We start from the raw sequence: 13,097 nt of genomic DNA, 5'->3' as shown, positions 1-13,097 counted from the left end.
AACCTGGGCTACCACGAGCATTAGGTCACTGAAGATAGTTATATGATCCCGCGTCTACGTTATCAGTATACACACTTATAAACGAGGTGTTTTGTCAATTGTCTGTGTTACCTGTGCAGATGACGCCGTCGCCCTCGTATCCATTATTACACTCGCAGCGATAACTCTCCGGCGTGTCTATACAGTGGGCGTTACGATCGCATTTTGCGAGACCCAAAAGACACTCGTCTTTTAGCTCGTCTGGGATAGAAAATAGAATGCTGTTACGATCGCACTTAGACCCAAAAGACACTCGTCTTTTAACTCGTTTTGGATAGAAATAGAATGATTTTACGATCGCACTTAGTTAAACCCAAAAGAAACTCGTAATTCAACTCGTCTAGAATAGAAATAGAATGACGTTACGAATGCACTAAGCGAGACCCAATAGACACTCTCTTAGCTTTAATCATGGTTTACGCCTCTCCTGCCGTAATAGAATGTGCTGTAGTGTTCGTGGCGTTGAATCACCCTTTCATCGAAAATTAAAGAGCTATATCTCACGTGGTTGACAAACTAACCAATCACTGGTATTCGAGTTTGCTTTTTGGTAAGTATACACGTCTTATGTGGGTTCAGCAATAAATGTTACCGAAATAAGAAGGATAAATAAACTATACGCCCGACAGGCTCTTCCACTTGTCATCAGATGATTTATTTAATTTTAAACTTAAGCATTTGTTTAAAAAATACGTTAAAATAAAGAATGAAACATATTCATGTTACGTTGAACCAGAGACAAACATCACATTGTTATTGTTTACAAATGAAAAAGCGGCTAATTTGCCTGAAAACCTCAAAATAAGCCTCGACTATTTAAGTCAGATAACTTTATTGACGATATTTTTATGAACATTTCTTAGTTACTCCCTTGAATTGTAATGTTAGCATAAATGGCGGCGAAATTAAAAAAATACTTCGTTTTATTTTTAAAAGAGCGTGACTAACGGAAAACGACCTTCAACAATATACTCACGTGTGGTCGGCACTTTTGAACTGAAGGTTGTTTCTGCTGCAACAGTGGTCTCTGGCGCCATGGTTGTTTCTGGTGCTACAGTGGTCTCTGGCGCCATGGTTGTTTCTGCTGCTACAGTGGTCTCTGGCGCCATTGTTGTTTCTGGTGCTACAGTGGTCTCCGGCGCCATGGTTGTTTCTGGTGCTAAAGTGCTCTCTGGCGCCATAGTTGTTTCTGGTGCAACAGTGGTCTCCGGCGCCATTGTTGTTTCTGATGCTGCAGTGGCCTCTGGCGCCATGGTTGATTCTGGTGCTAAAGTGCCCTCTAGCACCATTGTTGTTTCTTGTGCAACAGTGGTCTCTGGCGCTATTGTTGTTTCTGGTGCTATAGTGGTCTCCGGCGCCGTTGTTTCTGGTGCTTCAGTGGACTCTGGCGCCCTCGTTGTTTCTGGTGCTTCAGTGGACTCTGGCGCAATAGTTGTTTCTTGTGGAACAGTGGTCTCTGGGGCCATGGTTGTTTCTGGTGCAACAGTGGTCTCTGGCGCCATGGTTGTTTCTGGTGCTACAGTGGTCCCTGGTGCTTCAGTTGTTTCTGGTGAAACAGTGGTCTCCGGCGCCATGGTTGTTTCTGCTGCTACAGTGGTCTCCAGCGCCATGGTTGTTTCTGGTTCTACAGTGGTCTCTGGCGCCATGGTTGTTTCTGGTGCTACAGTGGTCCCTGGTGCTTCAGTTGTTTCTGATGCTACAGTGGTCCCTGGCGCCATGGTTGTTTCTGGTGAAACAGTGGTCTCTGGCGCCATGGTTGTTTCTGGTGCAACAGTCGTCTCTGGTGCCATGGTTGATTCTGGTGCAACAGTGGTCTCTGGTGCCTTAGTAGTTTCTAAGGCTACAGTAGACACTGGGGCCATAGTTGTGTCTGGTGCTTCAGCTGTGGTTTCCATCGCAGATGTTGGTAAAACTATTTGTCCACCAGGACTAAGTGTGGTTTCCTTAACTCGCGCTATGGTTGTTTCTGATGCAACAGTCGTTTCTGGCGCCATTGTTGTTTCTGCTGCTACAGTGGTCTCTGGCGCCATGGTTGTTTCTGGTGCTACAGTGGTCTCCGGCGCCATGGTTGTTTCTGGTGCTACAGTAGTCTCCGGCGCCATGGTTGTTTCTGGTGCTAAAGTGCCCTCTGGCACCATGGTTGTTTCTGGTGCAACAGTGGTATCTGGCGTCTTAGTTGTTTCTGATGCTACAGTGGTCACTGGCGCCATTGTTGTTTCTGCTGCTAAAGTGGACTCTGGCGCCATAGTTGTTTCTGGTGCTACAGTGGTCTCTGGCACCATGGTTGTTTCTGGTGCTTCAGTGGACTCTGGCGGAATAGTTGTTTCTGGTGCTTCAGTGGACTCTGGCGCCTTAGTTGTTTCTGGTGCTTCAGTGGACTCTGGCGGAATAGTTGTTTCTGGTGCTTCAGTGGACTCTGGCGGAATAGTTGTTTCTGGTGCTTCAGTGGACTCTGGCGGAATAGTTGTTTCTGGTGCTTCAGTGGACTCTGGCGGAATAGTTGTTTCTGGTGCTTCAGTGGACTCTGGCGCAATAGTTGTTTCTTGTGGAACAGTGGTCTCTGGGACCATGGTTGTTTCTGGTGCTACAGTGGTCCCTGGTGCTTCAGTTGTTTCTGGTGCTACAGTGGTCTCCGGCGCCATGGTTGTTTCTGGTGTAACAGTGGTCCCTGGTGCTTCAGTTGTTTCTGACGCTACAGTGGTCTCTGGCGCCATGGTTGTTTCTGGTGCTACAGTGGTCTCTGGCGCCATGGTTGTTTCTGGTGCTACAGTGGTCTCTGGCACCATGGTTGTTTCTGGTGCTTCTGTGGACTCTAGCGCAATAGTTGTTTCTTGTGGAACAGTGGTCTCTGGCGCCATGGTTGTTTCTGGTGCTACAGTGGTCCCTGGTGCTTCAGTTGTTTCTGGTGCTACAGTGGTCTTTGGCTCCATGGTTGTCTCTGATGCTACAGTTGTCACTGGCGCCATTGTTGTTTCTGCTGCTACAGTGGTCTCTGGCGCCATTGTTGTTTCTGGTGCTACAGTGGTCTCCGGCGCCATGGTTGTTTCTGGTGCTAAAGTGCTCTCTGGCGCCATAGTTGTTTCTGGTGGAACAGTGGCCTCTGGCGCCATGGTTGTTTCTGGTGCTACAGTGGTCTCTGGCACCATGGTTGTTTCTGCTGCTACAGTGGTCTCTGGCGCCATTGTTGTTTCTGGTGCTACAGTGTTCTCCGGCGCCATGGTTGTTTCTGGTGCTAAAGTGCTCTCTGGCGCCATAGTTGTTTCTGGTGGAACAGTGGCCTCTGGCGCCATGGTTGTTTCTGGTGCTACAGTGGTCTCTGGCACCATGGTTGTTTCTGGTGCTTCTGTGGACTCTCGTGCCTTAGTTGTTTCTGATGCTACAGTGGTCTCTGGCGCCATGGTGGTTTCTTGTGGAATAGTGGTCTCTGGCGCCATAGTTGTTTCTGGTGCAACAGTGGTCTCTGGCGCCATGGTTGATTCTGGTGCAACAGTGGTCTCTGGTGCCTTAGTAGTTTCTGGTGCCTTAGTAGTTACTAGTGCTACAGTGGACACTGGTGCAGCAGTGGTCTCTGGCGCCATAGTTGTTTCTGGTGCTACAGTAGACACTGGGGCCATAGTTGTGTCTGGTGCTTCAGCTGTGGTTTCCATCGCAGATGTTGGTAAAACTATTTGTCCACCAGGACTAAGTGTGGTTTCCTTTATTCGCGCTATGGTTGTTTCTGATGCAACAGTCGTTTCTGGCGCCATTGTTGTTTCTGCTGCTACAGTGGTCTCCGGCGCCATGGTTGTCTCTGGTGCTACAGTGGTCTCCGGCGCCATGGTTGTTTCTGGTGCTAAAGTGCTCTCTGGCACCATGGTTGTTTCTGGTGCAACAGTGGTATCTGGCGTCTTAGTTGTTTCTGGTGGAACAGTGGCCTCTGGCGCCATGGTTGTTTCTGGTGCTACAGTGGTCTCTGGCACAATGGTTGTTTCTGGTGTTTCTGTGGACTCTGTTGCCTTAGTTGTTTCTGGTGCTTCAGTGGACTCTGACGGAATAGTTGTTTCTTGTGGAACAGTGGTCTCTGGCGCTATGGTTGTTTCTAGTGCAACAGTGGTCTCTGGCACCATTGTTGTTTCTGGTGCAACAGTGGTCTCTGGTGTCTTAGTTGTCTCTGATGCTACAATGGTCACTCGCGCCATTGTTGTTTCTGCTGCTACAGTGGTCTCTGGCGCCATTGTTGTTTCTGGTGCTACAGTGGTCTCTGGCACCATGGTTGTTTCTGGTGCAACAGTGGTCTCTGGTGTCTTAGTTGTTTCTGATGCTACAGTGGACTCTGGCGCCATGGTTGTTTCTGGTGCTACCGTGGTCTCTGGCAACATGGTTGTTTCTGGTGCTTCAGTGGACTCTGGCGCAATAGTTGTTTCTTGTGGAATAGTTGTCTCTGGTGCCATGGTTGTTTCTGGTGCTACAGTGGTCCCTGGTGCTTCAGTTGTTTCTGGTGAAACAGTGGTCTCTGGCGCCATGGTTGTTTCTAGTGCAACAGTGGTCTCTGGCACCATTGTTGTTTCTGGTGCAACAGTGGTCTCTGGTGTCTTAGTTGTCTCTGATGCTACAATGGTCACTCGCGCCATTGTTGTTTCTGCTGCTACAGTGGTCTCTGGCGCCATTGTTGTTTCTGGTGCTACAGTGGTCTCTGGCGCCATTGTTGTTTCTGGTGCTACAGTGGTCTCTGGCACCATGGTTGTTTCTGGTGCTACCGTGGTCTCTGGCGCCATTGTTGTTTCTGGTGCTTCAGTGGACTCTGGCGCAATAGTTGTTTCTTGTGGAATAGTTGTCTCTGGCGCCATGGTTGTTTCTGGTGCTACAGTGGTCCCTGGTGCTTCAGTTGTTTCTGGTGAAACAGTGGTCTCTGGCGCCATGGTTGTTTTTGGTGCTACAGTGATCTCCGGCGTCATGGTTGTTTCTGGTGCTAAAGTGCTCTCTGCCACCATGTTTGTTTCTGGTGCAACAGGTGTATCTGGCGTCTTAGTTGTTTCTGATGCTACAGTGGTCATTGGCGCCATTGTTGTTTCTGGTGCTTCAGTGGACTCTGGCGCCATAGTTGTTTCTGGTGCTTCAGTGGACTCTGGCGCCATAGTTGTTTCTGGTGGAACAGTGGCCTCTGGCGTCACGGTTGTTTCTGGTGCAACAGTTGTCTCTGGCACCATGGTTGTTTCTGGTGCTTCTGTAGACTCTGGTGCCTTAGTTGTTTCTGGTGCTACAGTGGTCACTGGCGCCATTGTTGTTTCTTCTGCTACAGTGGCCTCTGGCGCCATGGTTGTTTCTGGTGCAAAAGTGGTCTCTGGTGTCTTAGTTGTTTTTGATGCTACAGTGGTCTCTGGCGCCTTTGTTGTTTCTGGTGCTACAGTGGTCTCTGGCACAATGGTTGTTTCTGGTGCTTCTGTGGACTCTGGTGCCATAGTTGTTTCTGGTGCTTCTGTGGACTCTGGCGCAATAGTTGTTTCTGGTGCAACAGTGGTCTCTGGCGCCATGGTTGTTTCTAATGCTACAGTGGTCTCCGGTGCCATGGTTGTTTCTGGTGCAACAGTGGTCTCTGGTGTCGTAGTTGTTTCTGATGCTACAGTGGTCCCTGATGCCTCAGTTGTTTCTGGTGAAACCGTGGTCTCTGCCGCCATGGTTGTTTCTGGTGCAACAGTTGTCTCTGGCGCCATAGTTGTTTCTGGTGCAACAGTGGTCTCTGGCGCCATGGTTGATTCTGGTGCAACAGTGGTCTCCGGCGCCATGGTGGTTTCTGCTGCTACAGTGGTCTCCGGCGCCATGGTTGTTTCTGGTGCAACAGTGGTGTCTGGTGTCGTAGTTGTTTCTGATGCTAAAGTGGTCTCTGGCGCCATGGTGGTTTCTGCTGCTACAGTGGTCTCTGGTGCCATGGTTGTTTCTGGTGCTTCAGTGGACTCTGGCGCCATGGTCGTTTCTGGTGCTACAGTGGTCCCTGATGCCTCAGTTGTTTCTGATGAAACCGTGGTCTCTGCCGCCATGGTTGTTTCTGGTGCAACAGTTGTCTCTGGCGCCATAGTTGTTTCTGGTGCAACAGTGGTCTCTGGCGCCATGGTTGATTCTGGTGCAACAGTGGTCTCCGGCGCCATGGTGGTTTCTGGTGCAACAGTGGTGTCTGGTGTCGTAGTTGTTTCTGATGCTAAAGTGGTCTCTGGCGCCATGGTGGTTTCTGCTGCTACAGTGGTCTCTGGTGCCATGGTTGTTTCTGGTGCTTCAGTGGACTCTGGCGCCATGGTCGTTTCTGGTGCTACAGTGGTCCCTGGGGCCTCAGTTGTTTCTGGTGAAACCGTGGTCTCTGGCGCCATGGTTGTTTCTGGTGCTACAGTGGACTCTGGTGCAATGGTTGTTTCTGGTGCTACAGTGGAGTCTATCACCATGGTTGTTTCTGGTGCTACAGTGGTCCCTGGTGCCTCAGTTGTTTCTGGTTTAACAGTGGTCTCAGGCGCCATGGTTGTTGCTGGTGCTAGAGATGACTCTTGCGCCATAGTTGTTTCCGGTGCTTCTGCTGTGGCTTTCATCGCAGATGTTGGTAAGACTATTTGTCCACCAGGGCTGAGTGTTGTTTCTTTTCTTTTATCTTGAAAGGAATTTGTTTCTTGTCAGACCAGAAGATGTTACGTGAGACATTTTCTCGCATGCGATTAGAGTACAGTACAGTTTTTTTTATTGAAATGCTAATAATATAATATTTTAATATAATATTAAGTTTCCATGCGGTTATCATCCATGCTTTCTATTAATGAAGTGTATAAACTTCTTCTTTTTAATGTTTTAGTAACCGATGATATGGAAGCTAAATCAACTATATTAAAGCTAAATCAGACGCTGGTATTAGAACATTATGTGGTCATTGTCTGCCCTAAAGAATTCATCTTAAAATAAGTCACCGAAACGTATAATCAGTTTGACTGTTGAGACTTTATTTGATGTAGCTACGCAATTATACAAAATTCGGAAATAGAGTTGAAAATTTGGCAGAGTCACTTAACGCCGTTGGGTGTACCCTATATGATAAAATGCTCTGCCTGTCAAACACTGTTGCAATGGTAGCATTCTAATAGAATCGAGCAGTAAAACAACACAACAATTGCCCCTTTAACATTCATGCAAGATATAATCAGTTGAAGTTTAAACCTTAAAGATAGTACGTTGATATAGGAATTGAAGAGCCGTGATGCAATTAAAAAAAAACCTCCAAGCATTTGGTCACATGGTCAAGTTCGATGAGCCATGGATCAATACAGATCGTGTTACTTTTCATGCTATTTCATACAGATGTTCATTAAAAATGTTATCAGCATGCTAAATTTCATAATAAACATGTTACGATCGATTGATCCCACATGCAACCCTCATGCAGACTAGTTTCCATTTCTGAATACAATTTCCATAATTCTAAGAACTCTCAACAACTATTTCCATCTGCTCATTTGCCGCCTGGCAGCTATCATTCGAATTTTCGTATTAAAGTGTTTTTCGTGCTATTTTCTAGGCCCTTAATCAAACGTTTACCAAATAAATAGCGATAGGCTAGATATCAGTTCTTTATTATTGTCAAGATTTCGCAGAATAATGAAAGCTGTAGTAAGATGACCTGCCAAGTACTGTATACTCTATCAAATTCGAAGCAAAAAATATATATCAAAAACTCTTATCACACCAACCAATGTATGAAAGCAAAGATTAGATGTAGGATACAATGGAGTGTGAGCTGGGGCTACATATGGGGCCACGATGCTCTGCTTAATGGCAGTATAAGCCCTTTATTGACGGGGTCAAGTTAGTAGTTTTGGTCGCAGGTTATTTAAGTAAACCGAATCTCCAATTTTGTATACACCTATTGGTAATAAGGATGTATCTTTGTGTGTCGTAACCTGCAGCAGTATATGGGTGACAATTAAATGGCAATTTAACGGTCGTGGTCTTTTTAAAAGTCCTATTTTAAGGAACATAAAAACAAACAACCGTAACTACCTTAATTCATCGAATACGCGACGCGGCGATTATTCATTTTTTCATGTCCCAGACAAAACGTTCATCTGGGGAGTGGGCTTATTTCAAAACCTGCTTTATCTCTATATAAAAATGGCTTTTTTTCAACGTGCAGAGAAAACAAATCCCCTCAGAACCATAACGAAACAAGCTTTCAATGATAATGTTGTGGCGGGTAGTACTGTATGTTTCCATTACTTCCCTTCTCATCTACAGTCCCCTTCATCATCGGATTTTACAAACTGCAACATTTTTAGGTGATTCGCTTATTCGGGGGAGGCGCTTATTCGAACAATTATGGTTAAGCTTATTTGTTCACCTATTTGATACACATTAAGCACTAAGGGTACAATGAATGTCTTCATCGATAGCGATCTCTCAGTGTGCTCGGTCCACTTGAGGAAAAAATGTACTACATAAAGACATGTATTAAGTAGCTTGATATATCACCCAGCTTATGGTGTAAATCAAACTGCTCTGGTTTGGTGGTTTTACTTTCATATACTGGTTGGTGTATTAAGATATTCCAATATCAAAACATCACAAGAAATGACGACAAAAACATTCATACCTGTTAATGGACCAAGCGTAGTCTTTAACGCAGCTGTTGTTCCCGATGGTACAGTTGACTCTGGCGCAACAGTAGTCTCTGGTGCAAATGTGGTCTCTGATATAGCAGTGGTCTCAGGTGCCATAGTGGTATCTGCAGCAGCAGTGGTCTCTGGTGCAACAGTGATCTCTGGTACAACAGTAGTCTCAGGTGCAACCGTGGTGTCCGATGCAGCAGTGGTCTCAGACGCAACAGTTGTTTCTGGTACAGCAATGGTCTCTCGTGCAGCAGTAGTCTCTGGTTGAGTAGTCGTCTTAGGTGCAACAGTACTCTCAGGTGCTATGGTGGTTTCTGGTGCCACAGTGGTCTCAGGTGCTACGGTGCTCTCTGGTGCCAGAGTGGTCCCAGGTACCACGGTGGTCTCAGGTACCAAAGTTGTCTCAGGCAGCACAGTGGTCATTGGTGCAACAGTGGACTCTGGTAAAGCAGTAGTTTCAGGTGCCACAGTGGTCTCTTGGGTAACAGTTGCTTCTGGTACAGCAGTGGTCTCAGGTGTTACAGTGGTCTCTGGTGCCACAGTGGTCTCTGGTGCCATAGGAGTCTCAGGTGCTACAGTGGTATCAGGTGTCAGAGTGGTATCAGGTTCAGCAGTAGTCTCAGGAGCAACAGTAGTCTCAGGTGTAACAGTGGTCTCCGAAACAACAGTGGTCTCAGGTGTTTCAGTTGTCTCTGGTGGAACAGTAGTCCCAGGTGCTACGGTACTCTCAGGTGCCACAGTGGTGCCAGGTGCAAAAGTGGTCTCAGGCGCAACCGTGCTATCAGGTGCTACAGTGGTCACAACAGTTGTTTCTGGTACAGCAGTTGTCTCTGGTACAACAGTAGTCCCTGGTGCAACAGTAGACTCTGGTAAGGCCGTGGTTTCAGGTGCCATAGTGGTCTCTTGTGAAACAGTTGTTTCTGGTACAGCAGTGGTCTCTGGATCAACAGTGGTCTCAGGTTCATCTGTTGTCTCTGGTGCAATAGAAGTCTCCGGTGCTACGGTACTCTCTAGTGCCACAGTGGTGCCAGGTGCCACAGTGGTCTCAGGTGCAGCAGTGCTACCGGGTGTTACAGTGGTCTCAGATGCCACAGTGGTTTCTGTTGCCATAGTAGTCTCAGGAGCTAGTGTGGTCTCTAGTGCCAGAGTGGTATCAGGTTCATCAGTGGTCTCAGGAGCGACAGTGGTCTCTGGAATAACAGTGGTCTCTGGTGCAACAGTAGTCTCAGGTGCTACGGTGCTCTCTGGTGTCGGAGTGGTCCCAGGTACCACGGTGGTCTCAGGTACCACAGTTGTCTCAGGCAACACAGTGGTCATTGAAGCAACAGTGGACTCTGGTGCAACAGTGGACTCTGGTAAAGCAGTAGTTTCAGGTGCCACTGTGGTCTCTTGGGTAATAGTTGTTTCTGGTACAGCAGTGGTCTCTGGAACAACAGTGGTCTCAGGTTCTTCTGTTGTTTCTGGGGCAACAGTAGTCTCAGGTGCATCAGTTGTCTCTGGTGGAACAGTAGTCTCAGGTGCTACGGTACTCTCAGGTGCCACAGTAGTGCCAGGTGCAAAAGTGGTCACAGGCGCAACCGTGCTATCAGGTGCTACAGTGGTCATAACAGTTGTTTCTGGTACAGCAGTGGTCTCTGGTTCATCTGTTGTCTCTGGTGCAATAGTAGTCTCCGGTGCTACGGTGCTCTCTGGTGTCACAGTGGTGGCAGGTGCCACAGTGGTCTCAGGTGCAGCAGTGCTATCGGGTGCTACAGTGGTCTCAGATGCAACAGTGGTCTCTGGTGCCATAGTAGTCTCAGGTGCTACAGTGGTCTCTGGTGCCAGAGTGGTCCCAGGTACCACGGTGGTCTCAGGTACCACAGTTGTCTCAGGCAGCACAGTGGTCATTGAAGCAACAGTGGACTCTGGTGCAACAGTGGACTCTGGTAAAGAAGTAGTTTCAGGTGCCACTGTGGTCTCTTGGGTAATAGTTGTTTCTGGTACAGCAGTGGTCTCTGGAACAACAGTGGTCTCAGGTTCTTCTGTTGTTTCTGGGGCAACAGTAGTCTCAGGTGTTACAGTGGTCTCAGATGCCACAGTGGTCTCTGGTGCCTTAGTAGTCTCAGGTGTTACAGTGGTCTCAGGTGCCTGAGTGGTATCAGGTTCAGCAGTAGTCTCAGAAGCAACAGTAGTCTCAGGTGCATCAGTTGTCTCTGGTGGAACAGTAGTCTCAGGTGCATCAGTTGTCTCTGGTAGAACAGTAGTCTCAGGTGCTACGGTGCTCTCTGGTGTCACAGTAGTGCCAGGTGCAAAAGTGGTCACAGGCGCAACCGTGCTATCAGGTGCTACAGTGGTCATAACAGTTGTTTCTGGTACAGCAGTGGTCTCTGGTACAACCGTAGTCTCTGGTGCAACAGTGGACTCTGGTAAGGCAGTAGTTTCAGGTGCCACAGTGGTCTCTTGTGAAACAGTTGTTTCTGGTACAGCAGTGGTCTCTGGAACAACAGTGGTCTCAGGTTCATCTGTTGTCTCTGGTGCAATAGTAGTCTCCGGTGCTACGGTGCTCTGTGGTGTCACAGTGGTGCCAGGTGCCACAGTGGTCTCAGGTGCAGCAGTGCTATCGGGTGCTACAGTGGTCTCATATGCAACAGTGGTCTCTGGTGCCATAGTAGTCTCAGGTGCTACAGTGGTCTCTGGAACAACAGTGGTCTCAGGTGCATCAGTTGTCTCTGGTGCAACACTAGTCTCAGGTCCTACGGTGCTCTTTGGTGCCACAGTTGTGCCAGGTGCAACAGAAGTCTCAGGTGTCAAAGTGGTCCCAGGTTCCACAGTGGTCTCTGGTGCAACAGTAGTCTCAGGTGCTACGGTGCTCTCTGGTGCCAGAGTGGTCCCAGGTACCACGGTGGTCTCAGGTACCACAGTTGTCCCAGGCAGCACAGTGGTCATTGACGCAACAGTGGACTCTGGTAAAGCAGTAGTTTCAGGTGCCACAGTGGTCTCTTGTGTAATAGTTGTTTCTGGTACAGCAGTGGTCTCTGGAACAACAGTGGTCTCAGGTTCTTCTGTTGTCTCTGGTGCAACAGTAGTCTCAGGTGTTACAGTGGTTCCAAGTGCCACAGTGGTCTCAGGTGCTACAGTAGTCTCTGGTGATAAAGTGGTCTCTGGTTCCACAGTGGTCTCTGGTGCCATAGTGGTCTCTGGTGCTACAGTGGACTCTGGTAAAGCAGTGGTCTCAGGTTCGTATGTTGTCTCTGGTGCAACAGTAGTCTCAGGTGCTAAAGTGGTGCCAGGTGCCGCAGTGGTCTCAGGTTCGTATGTTGTCTCTGGGGCTACAGTAGTCTCAGATGCTACCGTGCTCTCTTGTGCCACAGTGGTCTCCGCTGCTACTGTGGTCCCCGGTGCAACAGTGGTTTCTGGTGCAAAAGTGGTCTCTGGTGCAGTAGTCGTCTCAGCTGTAACAGTTGTCTCTGGTGCAGCAGTTGATTCTGGTGCAGCAGAGGTGCCAGGTGTAGATGTGGCTAGTGAAGATACTGTGCTTTTGAGTTGACCCCCTGGTGTTAGCGTTGCTTCTGTTTTCCCCTCTTCTGTAGCAAGAAATGTTTCGAATGTGAATGGAAGGTATCTTAGCTCACTAAATAGTTTACATATATTAAATTAATAATCGAAATTCTATAGTTTGTCTGGCATTAAAATTACTTGTAATATGATTATTACGGTATCGTATACTAAATTCTCGTTTCGATTAATACGGGTTCATACTTGTGACATTTTTAAAACTTCGTTATTTTCAAGAGGATCAAAGCCACTTTAACTAGTGCTCTTTATTGTTTTTACTATAAAAAGATTTAATATCTTTGACAATAAATTTCTTTAAGGGCGGAATGACAACAAATGTTGAAATATATATACTATTTGATAGGATATTATTATTTTATTAGGATATTATTTGATCCAGCATCCTGTCACCACCACTACCCGTAACCAAAATATTCCAGTTAGAATAATACACGCGCTTTATATTTCTAATAAACCAAAAAAAATATTTAATTCCTGCGAACTTCAATATCGCGAAATTTTAAATTTCCGATTTTTGTTTTTCTCCAAAGAGCGAATTCGTACAAATATCATTTAGATTTCGAATCCTCTTGAAAATCCAATGTCTTCGCTTAAAAATCGACAAATAAGCCAAAGATACAGTAAATGCATAAGAGATTATCTAAAATACAGGAGAAAATGTCTTCAAAGGGTCTTTTTTGCCCCCTGTTAAAAATCCTGGCCACGCCGCTGAGTTCAAGTTATGTAGATGTTTTACAAATTCCTCATTTTGAAATTTTGATGTTTTGATTAAGTTATATGTTCTTTTTCAGGTCATGATATGGATAGACTAGACTCGAGAGTTTTTATTGCCGGTCTAAGGAAGTGACGTTAGTGCCACTGACTGAGGAAAAACCATGGAAAATGAGCTTT

General features: G+C 47.0%; 1 protein-coding gene across 12 annotated transcripts in view; it reads right to left on the bottom strand.

Annotated features, from left to right (window-relative positions):
- Positions 1 to 13,097, bottom strand: part of LOC5521794 (mucin-19) — a 73,731-nt gene that overhangs the window by 4,688 nt on the left and 55,946 nt on the right. For 11 of the 12 annotated variants that reach the window (XM_048723235.1, XM_048723245.1, XM_048723239.1 and 8 more), the window contains 3 exons: positions 8,636 to 12,214; positions 1,016 to 6,649; positions 112 to 240 (listed from right to left, as the gene is read on the bottom strand). In XM_048723235.1, the coding sequence (XP_048579192.1) occupies positions 112 to 240; positions 1,016 to 6,649; positions 8,636 to 12,214 (9,342 nt within the window). The remainder of the gene's footprint in view (positions 1 to 111; positions 241 to 1,015; positions 6,650 to 8,635; positions 12,215 to 13,097) is intronic. The other variant, XM_048723247.1, reaches the window with a different exon arrangement.

This window comes from Nematostella vectensis, chromosome 2 (assembly GCF_932526225.1).
Source record: "Nematostella vectensis chromosome 2, jaNemVect1.1, whole genome shotgun sequence".
NCBI lineage: Eukaryota > Metazoa > Cnidaria > Anthozoa > Actiniaria > Edwardsiidae > Nematostella > Nematostella vectensis.
This window is presented reverse-complemented; position numbering and strand designations above follow the sequence as displayed.